The following is a 22,579-nucleotide window of genomic DNA, read 5'->3' as shown; positions in this document are numbered from 1 at the left end:
GCAAAAAATAATAATAATAATAATAATCATCGTCATAACGAAACAGTGAAAACTTTGTCCCGACGAAAAAGTTTTTGAGTTTGAAAAAAAAATATATATATAAGAAAAAAGTTGGGAGCCCACAGCGTCAGACTTTGCGTGATGACGTCACGCTCCGCGCCTCCCCCTGTGGTGGCGTTCCGTCCGTCCGTCCGTCCGTCCGTCCGCCGCCGGAGTGGAGTTAGGAATTCGGGGCAGCGGGGTTTCACTGCGACAGCTCCGGGCGGTTCTTGATTCCGTCTTGTACGGGCGGGGGGGGGGTGGCGGGTGGAGGAGAAGGAGGAGGAGGAAAAAAAAAAACAAAACTAGAAGAAAGGAGACGGAGAGGAAAGAGAAAGCAAGAGAGCGAGCGAGCGCCGTTTCAGTGCAGTTTCGATGCGTGGGAGTGTTCCTGGGAGCCGCGAAGGGAGAAGCTAGGTCGGTCCGCCCGCCCGGGCTCCCGCCTCAGTTCGACCCCGACCACCGCGTCACGCACGGCGGCCAGCGGCGGAGAGGCAGAGCCGAGGCCCTGGTGAGTCCCGGAGCCCTCGCCGCGCCATGACTTCACGCTGCGCGGACCAGCGTGCGTGACGAGAGTGTGTGTGTGTGTGTGTGTGTGTGTGCGTGTGTGTGTGTGTGTGTGTGTGTGTGTGTGTGTGTGTGTGTGTGTGTGTGTGTGGAGACCCCGCGCGGTGTTCGTGGCGAGGCGTCTTCTCGTCGCTGCCGTTTGCGGGCGGGCGGGCGGGCGGGGGGGGGGCGCGTTGGACCGAGCGTCAGGCCCTGGGCGATATCGGCAGAAATCAATAATCGCGATTTTCCTTTCGACCGGTGACGCGATGTCGATTTTTTTTTTTTTCTTCTATGATATTTTTGGGGGTGGCTGTCTGTGCCGACACAAGACGTTTGCGCAGGGGAGGTGTCTGAGAAATAATAATAGTAACTTTGTTGGGCGAGTGCCTTTCAAGAAACGCAAGGACACATTTAAAAAAAAAAAAAGAAAGGTTATAAATGTTGTGGCTGTCATGACTAAGCAGGTCACTGCGTCGATCAGAGCAGCTGGAACAGTCAATGAATACTGTAATGCGTCCTTAAAGACAAGCGTTTAACAACATTGCTATAGCGATGAGACTCGGTATGATCTGGTGCCCTCTCGCATTAGTTTACCGTGGTTCAGTGTCGAAGTCATGTTGACTTTGGCACTGAATTAAGTATATTGTGATATTTCAACTCGGTACATTGCCATATATCAAATCATAATATCTATATTATATCGATAAGTCACTGCATCGATCAGAGCAGCTGGAACAGTCAATGAATACTGTAATGCGTCCTTAAAGACAAGCGTTAAACAACATTGCTATAGCGATGAGACTCGGTATGATCTGGTGCCCTCTCGCATTAGTTTACCGTGGTTCAGTGTCAAAGTCATGTTGACTTTGGCACTGAATTAAGTATATTGTGATATTTCAACTCGGTACATTGCCATATATCAAATCATAATATCTATATTATATCGATAAATCAGTCGTTGTCTTGCGCTGTAAATCTTCGAATGGCAAAATTGCTGTATTCCAGTATAGCAGCTCCTCACGTTTACCTTTTGAGCACAAGCTTCCAGGTGATGTTTTCCTCTTGACCATGGCAGAATGATGTGGCGTGTGAGGCACTAGAACCCTAACTCATTTTCAGCACATTTATACATCATATGGGAAGATAATATGGCTATATTTCCTTCATGCATCGCGTAGGTTTTGGATTCGCGGCCATGTCAAGCCCACATTCGTCCAGCGGCAGCCTACATGTGTTTTGACCATCGCTGGCGGCGATAAAGACATATTCATTTTCAACACAAAGCCTTAAGGAGTTTTACACAGTGTCGACGGGGTGCCCGCGATCGGTGCACCAAAACACTGTATTTTTATTCTACATGTAGGTTATTTTATTTTACGCCCCTCCAACCTAGAGTGGCAAGATGGCTAGAGCCCGCCCTGTAGAGGAGGTATGCAGCTGGAGATGAATATGTGAAGGGGTAAAAACTGACTGTAAAAAAAAAAGTTTAGGAACTTCTCTACTAGAGGAAGTACGAGTGTAAGTACACTGTTATCTCCCTAACTATAGTATGGATATGTATGGAAGTTTGGACTGAATCATATCAAATTATAAAGATCTTCTGAGATTGGGGTCCCAGTGACAAATCTCATTAAATCTGGGTCCTTGACCCAATGCACATCAAAATCAGGCTCCTTGATATATGAAAGAGGTTTAGAATCACTGGTCTATCACATATCTTAACGTCTTTACAACATTTTCAAAATTCAAAATCTAAAATCCAGTGTTTGAGATTCCAAGTGAAGTTCCCCATTCTGGAGAATGGGGAACTTCATGTGATTCAGCATTTGAGAGAGCATCATTTTATGTCCTTAAAGCGGACCTATTATGCTCCTTTCCACATAATTAATATTAGCAGTCGACCGATTGATCGGACGGCCAATTAAATGGGCCGATATTTTTAAATAATCTGCATCGGCCGATACCTGCGCTCACAAGGCTGATAAACAAAATGTGTATGCAGACGAGTGTTGTAAAAAATTGTGTTATGACTAGTGTTGTCTGTTGTTCTATACGTATCGATTCTGAGTATTTGAAATGGTTTCAATACTAATTTTCCGCTCTCTCAATAAACCGGTAGCAGCTGTTTCCTCGCTCTCTTCTCTCCCACGGCGAGTCACTCCTCCCACTCACTCACTGTCCTCACTGATCTCACTCGTTTTCGGTTTGTTCAAGTTCAAGTTATGTTGTTAGCTCATTAATACGTACACAAAATGTAAACCTAACTCAAAGAACTGGAGTGTTTTTTGTTTTTGTTCTCCTCCACACAGCGCTACACTGTGTGTGCGTATGAAACAACATTTTTAACTTTAATCAACACATATAAATGAAAAATAACATAAACACTGTTAGTCAACACATATTGAAAAATAATGTTCCCACAGCTGGCACTACTCCTTCCAGCATGGGCCGTCGTCGTCTGAGTCGTCGTCAGCATAGGGAGGGACCCATTCGAGTGGTATGGCAGTGAATTTGCCTTGGCGGACAATTTCATTCTCCAGGGTCCGGCTGATGAAGTTATGTAACACAGGAATAATACAACAAAACATTCGCCCGAAATCGTGAGACTGGCTCCAAATATCATAGCGTATCTGGCTAACATCGCTCCGTAACTACCGAGCAGATCCTCAAACCACCAGGTCCATTCAAACCTCTCGTGTCCTGCATTGTCCTCCATCTCGATGGCCAGGCTTTCAGCTTGTTGAGGGCCTTGGTGAACTTCCCCATCCAGGGACGTGAGGTTGGGGATCTTGGTGCAGCAGGAGTCTCCGAGCATGTGGTAAAACGCCGCCCTTCTCGGCCACGAGCATTTCCAGGGCCAAGCGGTTCTGCTAGGTCATCGTTGTGGTAGGGGCAGCTGTTTCCCCAGCACGGCGAAGGCGTCCCGGCTGTAGTTGGCCATCAGTTGTTGGTTGTAATACACGTAGTTGATCCAGTCCAGTGGATTCTACGGCTGCATTGTATAAGGCCGGTTCGCTAAGGGCGTTCAAGGATAGGTTTCTGCCGACTAGGCAAGGAGAGTCCCATTGGATATCTCCCCGCCTCTCTATCAGACTTCCCCCTTCTGCCGGAACCTTCCTTATACCGCTGTCCAGTCAGGTATTGCGGCCTACGGCTGGCTCTTCTCCTCCAGGGTTCCGAGGCCCTCAAACAGTGGCTGGCGTGGATCCGGGTGGCCCTTTCTGCGACCTTCACTGCTGATGCTGTGACGAGCAGGATCTGGTATGGTCATCTCCACTTTTTCCTTCTGGAAGTCCTTGACCACTATCCAATCTCCTGGTTGGAGGTTGTGGAGTGGTCTCTCTGCAGGGGATGGTAGGGCAGCTTTGACCTGTAGGTGGGTTTGTCTATGCACAGTGAGAAGGTTACGACAGTAAGTTATCATTACATCATCTATGTCTTCTAGTGTTTGGGGACCAGTGGGTGTGGCCAGGCCCGTGTTCATGGGCCGGCCATGCTGGAGTGCGGCACAGCCGTTAGCACTAATGGTAGACATCACCCAGTCCATGCCCCTGTCCTCCATTGCCTTAGTCCGTTTGTTTTTTAATGTGCCGTTCCCACATTCTACCGTTCCTCTGCTCGGGGGGTGGTAGGCGCAGTGTGTTTTGAGATTTACATGTCGGTAGGCGGCTAATTGTTTGAGGACCCCATTCACAAAATGTGGGCCATTATCTGAGGAGATATTCCAGGAAATCCCCCACCTGGGAATGATCTCCGTAATCAGTGCTTTACCTACTGCTGCCACATCGGCCTTGGCCGTCGGGAATATTTCTATCCATTTTGAAAACAAGTCAATCACTACTAGGCAATGTTGCTTACCTTGGCATGGGTTGAGGGTGACGAAGTCCATCATTAGGTGGTTGAACGGTGCATCCGGGACCAGTGTCATGGGCAGCGCCTTTAATTGGCTTCGACTAATGTTTTTGATAATACAAATTACATGTTTTTTAACAAAACCTGGAGAGTCATTTGTAAATCCACCTTCTGTTGTATCCCAACGCTTCTGGATTTCACTCACCACTCCCTCCTTTGACACGTGTCAATTTTGCATAAGGATACAAACATTTTGGGAGGAAGGGCTTACCATTTTGCCCCTCCCATATCCCGTTTACCCAGGTGCCATTTTTCTTCCATGTGGCTCGCTCTTGTTTCCCTGTGTTTTGTTGGAATTCTTTGAGGTTTACCCATGAGGAGGTAGCTTCAACGGCAGGCGGCTGGTGTGTGCGGTCGCCTTTTCCGTGCGGCATCTTTTGCAGCTCTGTCGGCCCGGCCATTCCCTTGCGCAATTGGATCAGTTGTCCTAGTGTGTGGTGTACATTTGCATACGGCCAATCGGATTGACAAAGCGATGGCTTCGAGGAGAGCGTTGACCTATTCCTTGTTTTGTATTGGGTTACCGTCTGATTAAAAAAATAAAAAGCCCCAAACTTCCACAGGTCACCAAAGTCCTGAACGACTCAGAAGGCATATCAGCTGTCGGTGTAGACAGCCCATATGCCTGGAGCAAGATCGTTGGTCTGGGTTTGGTAAACCCAATGTCGGCGCCGTGCTGACAGCCCTTTTCAGGTCCTCAAACGCTGCCTCTGCGTCGTTAGTCCATTCCACTTCGTCCTGGCCCCTCAGGTCATATCCGTGGGCCATGTCCTGAAGGGTCTTTGTCAGTCTTGCATAGTCAGTTATCCAGCTCCTGCAGTAAGTGATGCACCCTATAAATGACATTAACTGTTTCTTAGTTCGGGGGCAAGGTATCTTTAGAATCACCTCTACCCTCTCTTGGCCTATTTTCTTCACCTTTTCTGAGAGGATGTGGCTGAAATAGGTCACTTCTGAACAGGCTATTTGTAATTTTGACTTGCTTACTTTGTGGCCATTTTTTGCAAGATATTTTAGCAATATTACTGTGTCTGCCTCGCAGGCTTGTTCGTTAGGGGGGCATATTAATAAATTGTTGACATATTGGATTAGTATGCTGCTGTGCTTGAACGTATAACCATCTAGGTTTTCACCTATATCCGCACTGAATACTGCGGGGGACTCTGCATACCCCTGGGGCATGCCGGTCCAAGTGTAAAATTTACCTTTAATTGTGAACGCAAACCACTGAGACGTCTCTTCCGCCGGCATACTGAGGAATGCGTTTGCCAAATCAATCCCAGTAAACACCATTGTGTCGCCGGGTACTGGTCAGTATGGTAGTAGGATTAGGGACCACCTGGGCACAGCAATGAAAAGCCTCATTTACTCCCCTTAGGCCTTGTACAAATCGGCAATTCACCCCATCTGCTGGAAGTATGGGTGTGTTACATGGGAATCGGGGCATAGTTCCCAATTCCTCTTTCTAACAGTGAGTCAAAAAGGGGTGCAATGGTGATCTCAGCACTGCGGTTTGCATGGCCTGTATGAAGATTTTGGATGTACCTGTAGTGGGGTAGCTACAACCATCAGGCCCACATCATGTTTGTCCTGAACCCACAGGTGCTCTGGCACCGAGGCCAGGAGCACCTCTTGAGCTTTTGTCAACACGCACTGTAGGGGCCCCGTGGCGGAGCCATAATCTCATTTACTTGGCACCAAGTGCACGGCTCCGCGGGTGAGGAACACCTAGTTCCTAGGTTTTCAGTAGGCCCGGTCCCTGGGTGACCATGATGGTCTTCACGGGGCTGTGGCCTCCCAATCTCCGAGACCATCTAGCCGATCGATCCACCTCACCCAGATCCCCCAAATCCTGGGCAGGGTATTTTCGCAACTACACGTGGGGCATGCTTCCTGGTACATCGAAAAACTTAAACTCTTCCTCATCAAATCCTGCACCGGCCGTTTATCCGTGTTTCATCCCAACAGAGATATTAGCTCTAGCTTGGGTTGTCTCTATCCCTTTCTTCAACCATTTATGCTCCATCTCGGGGTCTACTTTGGCAGCTAAAAATGCTGTCACATCTAAATCTTCTGCGGGCATGACATCTCCTTCTGGACATAGACTATGGGCATGCTTTGATAACTCTGCCGTAACTGTTCTTGGACCATCCATTTCTAAATCCCAGGAATAATACAACAAGAGGGACCCCAAGCCGAATTTGGCCATCTGATAAGAGGGGTTCACGTCCCTAACCACATCTACCCCTGCCCCGTTACATACAACCAAAATACCTAATACGCACATTAAGTCTCGACCACATGGATTTATAGGGAAAACCGCTGACTGTATGAACGAGTGTTTCACTCGCAGCCATGGCCCTCTCTCTCCCCGTCTTTCACGAGAACAGGGACGGTGAAGGGCTCTATCGTCTTGGTTCTGTCCTTCTCCTTCAGCGTTTTTTCGGTGTGTATGGCATGCGCACACACGCTGTCCAGCCGGGCTGTTTTGTGCCTGAAGCAGGTGGTTTTAACCATTCGGCTGATTCCAGGTTTTAGTCCATCTAGGAAACAACACTTTAATTGTTGTTCATAGGGAGAGTCCCGGTCTGCTCCCCGAATCCCCCGTTGGGGAGTTGTCATTCTGCTGGTCTGCCTGAACACGCCTTCCAGGCGGCTGACATATGCTCCCGTCAGTTCATCGTCTTTCTGTGTACAATCCCATACAGTGGACCAATTCATAGTCCGATGGAACAACCCGTTTATGCGGTCTTCCAGATCCTGATACTGGCTGTGTCGGCTTGGTTGTCTGCACCCTGTCCTTCCTTATCGACCCACGAACCGTCCTCCGGGAAATCCGCCGTCTGTCCCACCTTGTCATCGCTTCTCTCTCCCACATACCAAAAATCTTCCAACCAGGGTATTGTTTCTTGCACCCTTTAACCTTATCGTATTCCTCTAGCTTCATCCTCAACTGGTCTATTTGTCTTGTGCCAAAACTACTATTTTCGAGGAAACCCAAGTTTTTCCCCAAAAGCCCAATTGTAATAACACTGTCCCACCATCTTGATCAACCATCATTTTTGCCGGATCAGTCCTTTCAGAGGGGCCCTTTAATTTCGACACAGACTTTTCCATGCTGTTCTTTCACCGTTTAACACTTACAGGGCCTCCCTCTATTGATTATAAACAGAGGGTCCTAAATAATTAAATGTAGGACCCTAACAGGGGGAAGTTTAACTTGTCCCAGAGACAATTAAATGATAAACAACCTTTTAGCTGTTTCATGTCTCAGACACAGAAACCTTAAATATGTCCCAGACATAAATTCAATTGTTGTACTCTCACATTTACACACGTAGTTTGTTCATGGATCTCGTATCCTAGATTCTGTCCCATCGGCTTGACTCAGGCGCCTGCTTCTCCCGTTTTGATTACGTCACGGGCGAGTTTAGGCTCCTCTGGTCCCAGACCAGGGCCTTATGCTTGTACCTGTAAAGGAGATGGGGTCAGATATCTGGAGTTAGAGATCCTGTTCGTGGTGCCAAATAATTGTTGTGGAAATTCCAGCCACTCAGGTGGTGGTCGATGGGTGAGGTGAGACAGTTCAGGTTAAACAGAAAATACAACCACTGTCAATCAGGCTAAGTTTATTGTATAGAAGATTGCAATCAGCGGGGAGCTCTTTACAGGTGACAGAATAGCAAAGAGCATCTGCCTCCAACCAACTTGCTCGAGGGTTTATATCAACTACATCTCATGGACCGTTCCTGTGAGGGTGTCACAAAGGCAGTTGCTGAGGGTGTAATATACATAGGTCACGAAGGCAGTTTCTATTGTTTTAGCAGTTTCAACTGATTCTCTCTGCATCTCTGCAAAACCTTCACAATCGATTGATATATTCATTATTCTTATATAATTTGATGATTTAATGTGATGAATTTACTTATCTTAAAATGCTTACTCATAAAATGACAGGTACAAAATGATGGTCAGTGTCCCCTCTCTTGAATTGAATTTGATTCATGTTGTGCTAATAGCTGAATCGATTATTCGATTGACTGTTTCACTGCTAATGGAGGGGGAGCTGAGGATCCCTCCGGCTCACTCAGGGAGAGAGAGGCGATCGGAAGCAGAAGGGAGTGGGCAAGAGATGAGAAGGATCCATTTTTTTGGATTGAGCTATTAGTATGGCGGCCTAGCCGGAGCCTCATGCTTCCTAGCCAGTCGCATTTTAGGTTTTTCGGCAGCAGAAGAAAAATTACCTTTGTGAAGGCAAAAATAGAATGGCGTTGCGATGGGCAGTGATGAATTAAAACATTATTTGTTCAGGGGGACGAGTGTTCATTTGGACTTGAAGTTGATTTAAATGGCCGAGCCTCTTAGTTGCATCTCCTAGATGGACGACTGATGTCCATCTCAGGCTAGAGGAGAAGCCGTGGTCCACGGGTTGAGTTACATGTTTTAAAACATGTATTTGTTCATTTGAATAAGCAATACGCATAGAGTAATTATGTATGTACCCTATTAGTATTTAATGTATGCAGTTGTACATTGTACAATATGATTTAATGCAATGATCTGTGAGTTAAACTGGTGTACAATTAGGACAACTCAGGGCCTTGAGCCTTTTTTGAGTTTGGTTTGATCAAAGCGTTCTCCTTTCTGCTTCCATCTCTCTCTCTCTCTCTCTCTCTCTCTCTCTCTCTCTCTCTCTCTCTCTCTCTCTCTCGACCGCCTCCCATCTCTCTTTCTCTGAGCATGGGAATGAGTGAGTGCCTGTGGTCCTGTGTCGTGTCAATCCGAAACGGTAGTAGCGGCATCCTGCTGTTTTGTCAAGGAGTAACAAACAGCCCTGACCGTCCACTGTTGCATAGCTACCAACCTTTGCAGTGGTCGCGCGCGTGCACACACGCACACACGCACACACGCACACACGCACACACACGCACACACACACACACACACGCACACACACTAATATATATCTCCCTTGCACACATAAAGACTCACTCCCTTCAGCCAAGAATAACAATCCTCCTCCTCTTTCCTCCTGCCAGAGCTGTCAGTGCGAACACAATATATCTCTAGACACAAAATAAATACAGTGCGAATGTGCACAGACATTACACGAGCTGCTTGCTTAGTTCTCAAATTAGTCATACACACAAGCAGAGAGAGAGAGAGAGAGAGAGAGAGAGCGAGAGCGAGCTTTTAAGATTCCTTTATTTGCAGTAGAGAGAGAGAGATTTAAGCCTGGGTGCGTGCTTGTACATGTCTTAGGTATAGGTTTATTTAGTGTGAGCACTTGTCAAAGACACTCTGGTGTGTGTGTGTGTGTCGTTTAAGCCACAGCCGCAGCAGAGTTTATATGGAGCAGTGAAGCCCTGAGGGAGTCGCAGCCGTCACTCTCTCCGCCTTCTCTCTGAAAGGTGTCGAAGCCCCCCTCAGCCTTACTAGTTCTTTGCTGGTGTCCTTGACGTTTGCTGGCTAATGGTACTCAGGTGTGTGTGTGTGTGTGTGTGTGTGTGTGTGTGTGTGTGTGTGTGTGTGTGTGTGTGTGTGTGTGTGTGTGTGTGTGTGTGTGTGTGTGTGTGTGTGTGTGTGTGTGTGTGTGTGTGTGAGTGAACGAAGCACCGGCTGACTTCCGTCTAAGCCAAAGAAATGTGAGCGTCAATGCAGCAGGCAGACAGATACTTGTACTATTATGCAGCCTGCCATTGGCCGTGGGTCCACAGAGCGGCACGGCGGAATCGACCGGAAGACCTTGAGTTGTTGTTTTTTTTTCATCCGGACGCCGTTAGACCGTCATCGCCATTCCGCTCCTCAGACCTTTTTATCTGAGTCTGAATAGACGGGAAGCATTATTATAAAATTTTTTTTTTTTTCCCCCCCTCGTTTCGGACGCTCCTTCACGGTGTCTTGTCTGTTTGCGTCCACACACACACAGCGCTGGTGGTCCTGACTCCGGGGCAGGATGAGTGAGGCCGAGGGCCAGTTCTACAGCGTCCAGGTGGGGGACTCCACCTTCACCGTCCTCAAGCGTTACCAGCAGCTCCGCGCCATCGGCTCCGGGGCCCAGGGCATCGTCTGGTGAGGCCGCTTACTATTAATCATCGTTATTTATATTTAATAGTTCAATAAATGAAATGCAGATTAGCTGTTGGGTTGTGGCAAATTAACTGACAACCTGGATTTTTATGTTCCTATGTCGATATGTCAGTAAACGGCTGTTCAACATGAGGTGGATGTGAGTTATTACGCTGTTACAGTCTATGGTTGGGAAATGAAATTAACCAAAAAACGTTGCCAATGATAATCGCCAGCTGATTTTCCGCCATCGAGACGGCCCCGGTCGGAAATGGCATTTTAATGCGAGGAGACTCGCGCACAGCCGCGTTAACTTGAAACCTCAACTTCATATAAAAATACATTTGCCAGATGGAGGCCTCTAGACCCAAAACGACTTCCGCTTCCGTCTCTCCATGTACAGCGGGCGCTGGCAAAGCCCGATTGTTTTTGTTTTGTTTTTTTCAATTTTGAACTCCCATTGCGTCCGCCGTTGTTACACAGGACGCAGAAAATTCACCGACCGCAGCCGCGATCTCCCTCAAACGTCCACTCAACTCGGCTCTGTGATTTCCCTTCTCCGTCTTACTGTTTCATTTATTTTATTTTATTTTTTAAATCCCCCCTCCTCTCCCTCTCCATCTCCCTCTCTGCACTCCAGCTCTGCTCTAGATTCAGTCCTGGGCATCCCGGTGGCGGTGAAGAAGCTGTGTCGACCCTTCCAGAACCAGACCCACGCCAAGCGCGCCTACAGGGAACTGGTGCTCCTCAAATGCGTCAACCACAAAAACGTACGCCGGCGTTTCTCCTTTGTCCGACGTGTGTCCCAACGCCTGTCCCACTTATCGTCAAATGTGGTTCTGCAAGTTTAATTCCAATTCCAAGTTCCATATTGGTTTGGGGCAGCCATTGACGCATGTCAGTTTCGGCCGGCGGCTGTAATTTAAAAGTCATAACCCAGTTGCCGCAGTCAGAAACCAAATGTCTGTGTCAGAAGAGGAGGGGGGGGGGGGGGGCTCACTCTGCTTCCTAAATATAATTGAATTTCTCTTGAGTGAGAGTCCAAGCGCTATGAAGTGGCCAGAGATATGGATAAGATGGAGGGATGGCGGGGTAGACAGAGTGGTGGTGGTGGTGGTGACAGACTGGACTAATGGACTCTCTCTCTCTCTCTCTCTCTCTCTCTCTCTTCTTCCAGATCATCCGTCTGATCAATGTGTTCACGCCTCAGAAGTCTCTGGAGGAGTTCCAGGATCTGTAAGTCCCAGCCGGGTTTTTTTTTTTGTTTGTTTTTTTCCATTTTATTATTTTTTGGGCGACTTCCCAGTTCTGCCTCACTCTCCTTAGAATTGAGATGGGCGGAGAAGCCTCTCTGTTAATTGGCTTGTTGTGTCCGGCATCTCTTGCGGCACGCTCACCCTGCTTTGCCCCGTCCCCCTCCCGCAGGTATCTGGTGATGGAGCTGATGGACGCCAGCCTGTGCCAGGTGATCCACATGGATCTGGACCACGAGAGGATGTCCTACCTGCTCTACCAGATCCTCTGCGGCATTCGGCACCTGCACTCGGCCGGCATCATCCACAGGGTGAGACTTGAACGTGCCCTCGGTTTGGCGTTGGTGGCGGTCTGGCCCTCGGTAGATCCTCGTTCCCTCTCTCCTCTGGCAGGACCTCAAGCCCAGTAATATTGTGGTGAAGACGGACTGCACCCTGAAGATCCTGGACTTTGGCCTGGCCCGGACGGCCTGCACCAACTTCATGATGACCCCCTACGTCGTGACCCGCTACTACAGGGCTCCCGAGGTCATCCTGGGCATGAAGTACAAGGAGAATGGTGAGGGGCCCCTAAAAAAACGAGTGTTTCTATAAGAATATGTACGTTTTTTTTGGAGTCTGAAACACAACTGATTGGTGTGAGATGCAATAGTGAAGCTCTTTTAAGCTTCACGTTATGTGTTGCTTTTATATTATTTTGCCATGTCTAATGTCGATTTTGAGATATTTAGCTTCATCGGCTGTTTGTTACGGGTTTTTCTTTCCTCACCCTGTCATTAAAAATGGCTTCCTGGCTCTGCCTAAGAGTGAAGCCTCTTTGTATGAAGTAGGCAGTTAATGTTGGCCATGCTCCACTGTATTTAACACTGATCTGGTCGAGCACTGCTGGCCATTGTTCAGATGGCAGCCTTATATTATGTCACTTTTGCAGGGAAGTGCAGGGAATCAGTCAGAAGCCAAATAAGCTGCTCTCCTAATAACAGTCTTTCAGATTTACGACTGTGTGTATATGTATGATTTTTGAAATGGGAAATCCGCTTTATTTGAAGTTTGAAGCACCGTTTTCAACCCTTTGTACCCAAAAAACACACATCAACGGGTTTTTCAAATTTTGATACCAGGCAACATGGATATTGACCCATTTTCAGGATTTAAAAAAACAAAAATTCTTAGGAAAATTTACAATTGAACATTCTCATTTTAAATATGGCACTTGATTTCTGATTTCAAGACAAAATCACATCAAATTTCAGAAACCTATCATTTAATTCCAGTGAGATGACATAAAAATTCCGAAACCCAATAGAGATTTTCAAAGCTTTAATATCGATTTTTTTTTTTTTTTTAAACAATATTTTTATCAAGGTTAAACTTGGCTCGATATACGTGATTGAGGTACTCACCTGAACCTACTCATCGCTTCCTCTAGTGGACAACAGGAAACCTACAGCTCAGTCAAGCGGCTGTCATTTATGACTTTCTTTCGACACGCTTGATTGACGCGAGGGAACGCTGGAGAATAATCCCTTGTTGAATGATTGATTGATCGGAAACATCCCTAGACCGTTGTCTCTCGGTGTCCAGGCTAGTATTTCAGAAAAGGTGAAGCTCAGATCTTTCTGTCTGATCTCACACTCTACTACATTGTAGGGACAGAAATGAGTGTTTGATTCCGAACTTCGAAAATCACAAGCAGGTTTGCATATTCTCATGTTTTTATTAGTATTTATAATTCAAATAAAATTGAATCATTGACAAACAGGTTTCTCTTTACACATCAAGACTCTTTAGTCGAACAATATTTTTGGGGAAAAAATAAACATTTTAATTGAAAATCGGGTGGCGACCTTAAAATCAAACGTCAAATTGAATCCTAGATTTGGGAAAATCGTGACACTCCTACTACATCGTCGTAATTGATGCGAGTTGCCTCATTGTGGATGACCATTGACCACAACCACGATTCTGTTGCTGTGCTGCCGCTCTGCCGCAGTGGACCCGTGGTCCGTCGGCTGCGTCGCGCCCGAAATGATCCCTCACACAATCCTCTTTCCCCGGGAAGGGCCGCATCCTTCTCTGGTCCGTGATGTTTTTTTCAAGTGCCGCTGGGACCCGGACGAGAGGAGGGAGGACTTGGGGGGCCGTTTTGCATAAAATACACTCTGAAAGCAAGAAGTCCACAGACACACATACACACACACACACACACACACAGGGGGGAGAGGGGGAGAGCACAGCAGCTGTGTAAACTGATAAGCAGCGATGGGGGTGCGGGGGAGAGAGAGATCAAAGGCCACGGTGCAGCCGGAGGATGGACAGAACTGCCGTGTTAATCTGAAAGAATTCAGTCTTTCAGCGTTTGATAATCATTCAGTTGACCATGACGGCCTGACTCCTTCAAGTCCGTCTATTTCTGTGCTTTGCGCGGGACGGTATAACTTGTGAATTTTGTGCCTATTTGTTTTGACGTGTGTGTGTGTGTGTGTGTGTGTGTGTGTGTGTGTGTGTGTGTGTGTGTGTGTGTGTGTGTGTGTGTGTGTGTGTGTGTGTGTGTGTGTGTGTGTGTGTGTGTGTGTGTGTGTGTCTCCCCCCCCCAGTGGACATCTGGTCGGTAGGGTGCATCATGGGAGAGATGGTGAAGGGCAGCGTCATCTTCCAGGGCACCGACCGTATCCTTCCCATACACATCTCTCTCTCTCTTTAAAATTGAGATCTGACCTGAGCAACTGACACATTATGTGCTGTGGAATAATAGAGGGAGGTATAGTGAAGAGTTTTGCCCTAATATCATACTTTTCCTTGTCACGTAGACAATCTACTGTTACTTTTATGTTTATTAATAATCAATAACAGTAGTAAAATGTATGACATTTTTAAACCAGTAACGCTTTAAAGTTGTCTTATTATTCAACTCTATTCAATTTATCTTTTTAAACGCTATGATACCTAGTGCAGCCATAATATTATTACACACTGAAAATGTGCTGAATCCATTGTGATACAGATCCATATTATGCTCAGGAAATGTTGCTGCTTTCGTGTCACGCTTTAGCCCTCCAGTTTAGTGATTGATTCCTCCTTCTGGCGTTCTCAAACATCATTTGAAGTGAGGACTGTAATTGAAAAGGATATTAGAACATACTGTATATCGATATCATGTCGAATTCTCTGTTCATTCTGGTTGTTGTGCTGCTGTGGTTTTTGTATTACGCCATCCGTCCAGACCTGGTTCCTCACCTCGTTCGGTTTGCACATCCTGGTCCTTTCCACCCTGTCCTTCTAGTTATGTTCGAATCCGGTTCATTTGTCCACTCCTGGTGCTTCATATTTACGGAGGTTTTGGAATCCGGTTTAGTCCCGTTTGGGGAATCTTCCGTGTTTCTCACCGCGCCTCATCGCCCCGCGGTGCCCTTCCCGCCCTTGACTCGAGCGTGCGGCCCAGACATCGACCAGTGGAACAAGGTGATCGAGGTGCTGGGCACGCCCAACCTGGAGTTCATGAACCGCCTGATGGAGACGGTGAGGAACTACGTGATGAACAAGCCGCAGTATCCCGGCGTCGACTTCGCCGAGCTCTTCCCCGACTGGGTCTTCCCGTCCGACTCGGAACACGACAAGCTCAAGAGTAAGAGGAGCTGCCTCGCTACCGGGGGTTCGATTCTGCACTTATCTGATCCCTGACGTTGAGGGCTAGAGCACTGCATCCTATAATGCACGTTGCCAACTATGAAATGAGCTCTGACTAGAGAGGGGGAGTCATTGCGTATCGCCCAGACTCTCCCTAAATGTAGCCATGTCACGTTGCCTTGGTAACCCCCGTTGCCTTGGTAACCGTGTACTCTCCGTTTTTGTTTTTTTTTGTTTTTGTTTTTTCCGGCGAAGCGGGTCAAGCACGGGACCTCCTCTCCAAAATGCTGGTGATCGACCCGGAGTCCCGCATCTCCGTGGAGGAGGCCCTCAACCACCCCTACATCCACGTGTGGTACGATCCGGCGGAGGCCGACGCGGTGAGGAGCGCGCTCTCCGCTCGAAACGAAAGACGCCGACGGTCGTCCGGCTTTGGTTTGATTTATGTCTCTTGTGCTTCACAGCCTCCACCTCAGATTTCAGACAAGCAGCTGGAGGAGAGAGAGCACAGCATCGAGCAATGGAAAGGTGGGATGCGGCGCTCCCCCCCTGGTGGACGCGGTCGGTACTGCAGTCTAGCCGTAACGCCATGAGAACCAACTCTCACCACTTTTCTCTCCCTCCCACGACCACAGAGCTCATTTACGAGGAGGTTATAGACTGGGAGGAGAGGAACAAGAACGGGGTGATGAAAGAAGACTGCTCAGGTTTGTCGACGATTCAACACTTACTGTAACGTACTAAATCACGGTGGCCGCGTCTGCATCTTTTGACATCGGCAGTTCTGAAAGTTTTCGCGGCAAAAAAAAACAACAAACGAAAACCCCTTCGTCTGCCGCGTCTCTCTTCAGACGCGGTGTCCGGCTCGGCCTCGCAGTCCTCGTCGGCCAACGACATCTCGTCCATGTCCACAGAGCAGACGCTGGCCTCCGACACGGACAGCAGCAGCATCGACACGCTCACAGGACCGCTGGACGAGAGCCAGTGAACTCCGTCTCGGCCCCGTCTCTCTATATCTCTCTCTCTCTCTCTCCTTTTCCCCCTGTCTCTCTCTTTCTCTCTCTCTCTCTCTCTCTCTGTCTCTCTCTCAATATCTAAATATCAGTCGATCGATAGATCAAGCAGTCCCTTCTCAGTGTAATGGTTTTTTTTTTTGTTGTTTTTTTTGTTCTGTTTTAAGGGTCTACTTTTCAAGTTGGGTCCGAGGGTTATTCCCTCCGTCGCCATTTCCCCTGATGTTGTCAAGCCCTCATCCAAGTATCCGCGTTGGGGTTTCCTCTGTATGCCTGTATTTCAGTCGTTTACTTTTTTTTTTTTTTTTTTGAACTCTTCGAGACTTTTAAGAACAGGCCGCTGTACAGATGCATCTGAACAAAAAACAAAAACAAAACGCCAGCTTGCCACCGCTCTCCCGCATGTCACGGCGAAGCGACCAGAAACGCTTCCAGGCAGCGTAGATTGTAGATCAACCCGCACGGTGGACGCTAATGTGATTTGGATCGGTCTGTTTTTCAAGTTAGCTCGATTTCAAGCCCCCACCCCCCTCCCCTCCACTAGGGCGGTGCTTTTCTTTGGCAATTTCAATGAATTTGGCATGACGTGAACTTGACGCTTCTACTCCTGACAGCTAGGGGGAGCTGTGGTTTGCAGTGTTACCGTTTTACTCCCACGTATAAACGTACTGTATGTGACGGAGTCCGGATGAGGACTTTTTTTTTTTGTGTGTGTGTGTTTCCGTTATGTTATGAACTGTAGATTAGCTGTAGATCAACCCGTGCAGCCTTAAGGTACTGACTATCAACGTGTTTATAATAATAGCAAACAAAAATCATCAACGTTTAAATTTGTGCGAGAGAGACAAAAAAAGGAGGGGTCATGTAAGTGTATTTATTTTCCTTGTTTTACTTGCAAAGTGTTGCACATAACTGTCGGCAACGGGGGGGGGGGGGGGCCGCGAAAAGTTTCCCCGTGTAAGAGTTGAATCGCCTCCGAACCATTCCACGATGTACCGTGACGACAGCCGGGGGGGGGGGGGGGGGGGGGGGGGGTTAGAACTCGCACGATTTGGACGCGCACGCCGGCACAAATGATCATTTTGATGTAATTAAGAGCATTTCTCCAGAGGGGGAGCGCCGTTCATTTCAGTTCTTTTACTTGGGTGTGCTCAGTCCGGGAGCCTGTTTTAGAGATGACGAACATGCTTTTGTCGCCCGTGTGTGTGTGTGTGTGTGTGTGTGTGTGTGTGTGTGTGTGTGTGTGCGTGTGTGTGTGCGCGCGTGCGTGAAGAATAATGATCTTAATTGTACTGTGCAGCACTCTGACTCATAAACTTCACTTCCTGATGACGGCGATGGGCTCAATCTGTAAAAAAAAAAAAAAAAAGAACAGGCCCGAGGAGGCGTTTGACCCAGCAATGCAAAAGCCACTTCCTCCGTGTGCGGATGTGGCTGTAGAGTCCGAAAATAAGAAAAGGAGAGGAAAAAAAAACCAAAAAACAAACCAGAGCAGAGGGGTTTGTAGAGTAGAGACCTATGGACGGAAAAACTCAGACAGGACTGCGGACGGGATGGACTCGCGGAGATACGACACTGATTTCGAGTCCAAATCCACCCGATTCTAGCGCCACACTGATCCCTGCGATTTCATTTTCCGGAAAAAAAAAAACAAAAAAAAACAACCCAGACGACCTTATTCATCCAATCATGCCTTAAACGATCCGGCGGGCGGGCGGGGGGGCGGGGACCCAACTCTCCTGGAGCCGCGTTGGATAAGGGCCAAGCTCAGGCCGCCTTCTGTTTACCATGTTTTCGGGTGGTGGTGTGTTTGGTGTGGGGGAGGGGCGGGGCTTATTTGTATACACTGTACATGTTAACCCCCCCCCCCCCTGTTCAAAAATGTCATGTGGCTGCAGTGACCTATAAATATTACTACTCAGCCTCCCGTCTCTTCTGCATCGAAAATAAAACACATCCCTGAGTTTCGTTGTGTTCTGTTCTTTTCGTTTGCGTTGCGATCGTTTTGACGCCGGCGTATTTGAATATGGGAAAGAGCGCTTCCTTACCGGCGGTAACAATAAGAGCGTAAGTTATGATAAAATAAGCGTTTATTATGACATGGCAAGAAAGCTCCTATTGCAGTATTTTGTCGATAACACATAGGACAACAATGTGAAAGCTCTTGAAAAGCTCTTTCTGTTGTGTTGTTTTAAATATAAACTCAAAAGGATCCAGTATACACCAGTTGTGATCAGATCAGATTTTTGTTTCAATACAACCACAATGAGAGATGGCTCTGTCTTATTGCGTCGAGTCTTTGTGCTTTTTTTTTTTTTTTTTTTTAATTAGCTGCCCACACCCTCTCCTAGAAGCTCCGGACGATGCGTTCGGCCTTCTGGGCCTCGCTGTTGAGTTCCCCGAAGGTGTCGAAGCACTGGTCCATCTCCCTCTGCAGGGCGGCGTTGCGCAGCTCGGCGGCGGCCCGGCGGCGCTGCGACTCCTGGATCTGGGCCTGGACCGCCCGGTACCAACGCTGCTGCTGCGCCAGGTTGGCGTTCAGCCCCGCCATCTCCCCCTGCAGAGCGTCGTTCCTCTGCTCCAGGCTGCGGAGGGGAGGGGAGGGGGGGGTTTGGAAAGAGTCCAGAATCGCTTAAGAAATTAAAAGCAGGTTTTGCTCGAAGATGTCTATAAGTTAGAAAGTCTTAAAATGTCAGTTTTACCAATATTAGCCCGTAAAAATCAATAGAATTTTAAGGGATAATAGTTTAATGCTCTTCAATAATTTGTCTTAATTTTTTTTTTTGTCAAAATGAGTCAAGTTCTTCGGCATCAGTCTACATTTGTGATGTTTTAAAAGCCCAAGTCTTAATGCTTCGGGTTTTGAGAGTCAATTTGGCCAAAAATCTTGTCTGAAATTCTGTTCAAAGTTTGTGTTTGAAAAGCTCTTCAAAAGTATTAAATATAACACTCGGGCACCAAGATACACCTTGGTAAATGTTGCGTCTGTTGTAGGGATTGATAAATATTCTGGATTGGGAGTGTCGTTTCTGTCCCAGACAGCATTTATGGCTTTAAATTACTATGTGGGGGGAAAAAATTAGGCATTAAAAAAATGCACAAAAAGGTAGGCTCAAAATATAACAGTTACACTATATTTTAATGACGGCACTGAGAGAAGCAAAACATTATGCAAGGTCAGGAATGACAAACGACCTTGGTTAAACCTCTTTAGAAAAACAAAATATCAGTTTTAAAATTTGCATTATGACATTCTGAGTATTCGGCAGTTTTGTGTTATTTCTGTGACCCCCCCCCCCCCCCCCCCCCCCTCCGCAACCTTTTATGTGTTACATCAGGCTGTCTTAATTTTACCTCTGCTTCTCTGTGATTGAACAAAAACTTGGTCTATATCTGTATTGGGCCAGATATGTGATAATGTCTAGGTCAGCAGTGCGGCCTCTTAAATTAGCTCTCTTTCCAGCACCACAGACACAAGCTATTTCTATAGGTCAACCTCATTGGCTGGGCAGTTCTTTTTTTTCTCCTAACCAGTCACTGAAAAAATTATATAAAATAAATGTGCAAATAACATAGACAGTCCAGACTGGATAAGTTACAATAGATATCTAATGAAGAAAATGACAAATAAACATTTAAAGCGAGGACTAATGTTATTTATGTTCAACGAAAACCTAATATCAGCTTCGACAGCCAACGTCTCTTTTGGGGAAGAGGTGATTTCACCCCTGGAACTCTTTTTTTACAATATACACGTTTTCCAGACTCCAGCACGAACGGCTCGTCTCAGGTCCTGCTGCAGCCTCTCCATGGTCTGACTGGTGCATTTTAAATAATTAATTTTGATCTTCAACCATTCTGATGGACACCGTCTGAGCATTGTGTCACTGCAGGAACCAGCTGCACTTCGGTTTCAGCTCTCGGTTGAGCGGCCGAAAACTCCATGAAAGCCATAGTGGCAAAGCTTCCGGGTCGAGGTCCAGATCCAGCAAAAGCGGTGGTGCAATCATGGTTTGGAGACAAAACCATGACAGTACCACCGCCTGTTTGATGCGAGAGTTAGAGAGGAATACGTTGTTTGTTGTTCTCAACACATTTGGGACCATGTTCGCCAAAAAGCTCAGCTTTTGATCCAAGAGCTCCAGTGCTCGAGAACTCCTGAGGATCATCCAGGTACTTGCTGGCAAACTAGAGACGTGCTTCTTCGTGGACACTTTTTCCATCTTGGTACTCCGTGAATTTTTTTGTCTCCTCCTGTTTCTTGTCATCCTTTCCAGACTGATAGACTCAGCTTCACTCTCATATTAAGGGACACGTGTAGTATACAGATTTAAACAACCAGGCCTGATTTGGACTGCACCCAATTGGAAAATGTGCAAAAGCCCATAAAGTGGGCCGATACTTTTTCAAGACACTGAATATACTCTACAAATGTAGAAATTATGCAACATCCAGATATTTCCAAAGCTGGCAGCAAATACAGGGAAAAAAAAACATGTTCTCAGCGGAGTCTAAAGCTCTATATTTTGCCTAGTGGAAAAACTCAGACCGGATACTGCTTTGAAGACTCCCATGACCCGCTTTGGCCTGGAGAGCTGGACAAACAGGATGTCGGGTGAAGCACGGGTCAACAGAGAGTCCAAGAGCAAAGCCGTATCTCCACCGAACTTCAATTGTGAGCTCCCATCAAAACGCTCTCCTTTCTCCCTGACCATACTTTTACTTATTCATCGAGTGGTTTTTGAAAGATTTCATGCACTGTGTCCAATAATGAATCGGAATCAGTCTTACCTGGTGATCCTTGCCTCATACTCGTCCCTCTGACGCATTATCTTCTGCTGGAGGCTGGTGAGGAGGCTGCGTAGGGCCCTGGCTGAGGGGTCGACCAGGGGCAAGGGGGGTGGCACCCTGGGCCCATGTGGGACTGGCTCCACTGTGTTCTCGTAGGTTCCTGCAGGGGCCCAAAGACCCCGCAGCCCAGTTTGACTCGGGTGAGGCAGGCTGGCTACAAAATATGGCTGGAGATACGAAGTCGGGAGTTGCTGGTGCCACGTTGTGTCCCGGTGGTCAAACGGAATGCAAGGTCCTGCATCGGGCTCCGGTAACCCCTGAGGTTCCTCTTGTTCTAAGTCCTGGTGCCGGTCGAGTCCGCTGCTGGCGCTGCTGCCGGCGAGGACGATCTCACAGGAGGACCACAGGCTGCTCTCCCTGCTCCCTCCACCGGTCTCCATTGGCAGCTGGATCTGCTCCGTCACCCACACGGGGCACAAATCCTCCTGGAGGTCCGTCTCCAGGAGGTAGTGGAGGGCAGTGACGTCGTCCTGGAGGTTGTCGTAGACGGACAGAGCGCTTTTATGTTCCTCCGTGCGAGATGGGCTGGGACTCTGCCCCGGATGGAGCCTCTCCTCCTCCTCCACCTCCGCAGCACCCTGTTCTCCCTCCTTCCCCCCTCTCTCTCCTCCTCCTCCTCCTCCTCCTCCCCCTGCTCTGTCAGTCCTCCATCCCAGCTCGGCTTCCCAGCCCTGCCTCACCGGGCCCCCGTCCCAGCTGCGGTCGGGATCTGGCCACGCTCCACGACCCCCCACCCTGTGCACTGTGGGAACGTCAGCCCCAGCTGGGGTCCGGCCGAGGGTGGGGACTCCAGTTACAGCGGGGTGCAGACCCCCGCGGTCCCCGCGCCTCGCCCTCTCTCTCTGGATGTAGTGCGGGCAGTAGTTGTCATACAGGTCGCTGGAGCCTGAGCTGGACGTGGTGGGGCTCTCGGCAGGCGGACACTGCGGCTCCATGATCCGCCCGGGCACAGTGGGGGGCGGGGGCGCCTAGAGTCTTAGATGACCCCCACCCCCCTCCTCTCCTCTATGTGCTGTAATCGGGGACTCAACTCTAAAGCTTCTGGATTTCTTGACGTCTTGACAGCTTTGGGGAAGGGAGGGGTGGGGCTGATGGGGGGCAAACACCCTGCTGGGGATACCCGGGAGGTGGAAACGTGTCCTTGAGGGAGAAAGGTGTTGAAACCCCCCTTAGCCTTACTGGTTCTTTGCTGGTGTCCTTGACGTTTGCTGGCTAATGGTAGTCAGGTTGTAGTCTGGGTGTGGTTTGTCTGTGTGTGTGTGTGCG

The 22,579-nt window shown here is 48.0% G+C and overlaps 2 protein-coding genes across 2 annotated transcripts; one reads left to right on the top strand and one right to left on the bottom strand.

Moving 5' to 3' along the window:
* Positions 1-284: 284 nt before the first annotated feature.
* mapk9 (mitogen-activated protein kinase 9) lies at positions 285-18,409 on the top strand. The gene is made up of 12 exons (XM_080008656.1): positions 285-550; positions 10,430-10,572; positions 11,210-11,339; positions 11,747-11,805; positions 11,995-12,133; positions 12,216-12,381; positions 14,420-14,491; positions 15,265-15,447; positions 15,705-15,829; positions 15,914-15,977; positions 16,085-16,156; positions 16,301-18,409. The coding sequence occupies exons 2-12, from the start codon at positions 10,457-10,459 to the stop codon at positions 16,435-16,437; spliced, it is 1,263 nt and encodes a 420-aa protein (XP_079864782.1). The 5' UTR covers positions 285-550; positions 10,430-10,456; the 3' UTR covers positions 16,438-18,409.
* Positions 18,410-18,534: 125 nt separating this feature from the next.
* Positions 18,535-22,248, bottom strand: LOC307235869 (uncharacterized protein; the record flags this gene model as incomplete). The annotated part of the gene is made up of 2 exons (XM_080008127.1): positions 18,535-19,047; positions 21,254-22,248. The coding sequence occupies 2 exons, from the start codon at positions 22,246-22,248 to the stop codon at positions 18,810-18,812; spliced, it is 1,233 nt and encodes a 410-aa protein (XP_079864253.1). The 3' UTR covers positions 18,535-18,809.
* Positions 22,249-22,579: the final 331 nt, after the last annotated feature.

This window comes from Zeus faber, assembly GCF_960531495.2.
Source record: "Zeus faber genome assembly, chromosome: 10".
NCBI lineage: Eukaryota > Metazoa > Chordata > Actinopteri > Zeiformes > Zeidae > Zeus > Zeus faber.
The sequence above is the reverse complement of the archived record's forward strand: the minus strand, read 5'-3'. Positions and strand labels throughout refer to the sequence as shown.

Excerpts from the sequence above, each read along its gene's own strand:
- mapk9 (XM_080008656.1), top strand. The coding sequence starts at position 10,457 with ATGAGTGAGGCCGAGGGCCAGTTCTACAGCGTCCAGGTGGGGGACTCC. Across the intron at positions 11,806-11,994 it reads CTGGAGGAGTTCCAGGATCT|GTATCTGGTGATGGAGCTGA; the intron begins GTAAGTCCCAGC and ends CCCCTCCCGCAG. Across the intron at positions 16,157-16,300 it reads GATGAAAGAAGACTGCTCAG|ACGCGGTGTCCGGCTCGGCC; the intron begins GTTTGTCGACGA and ends GTCTCTCTTCAG.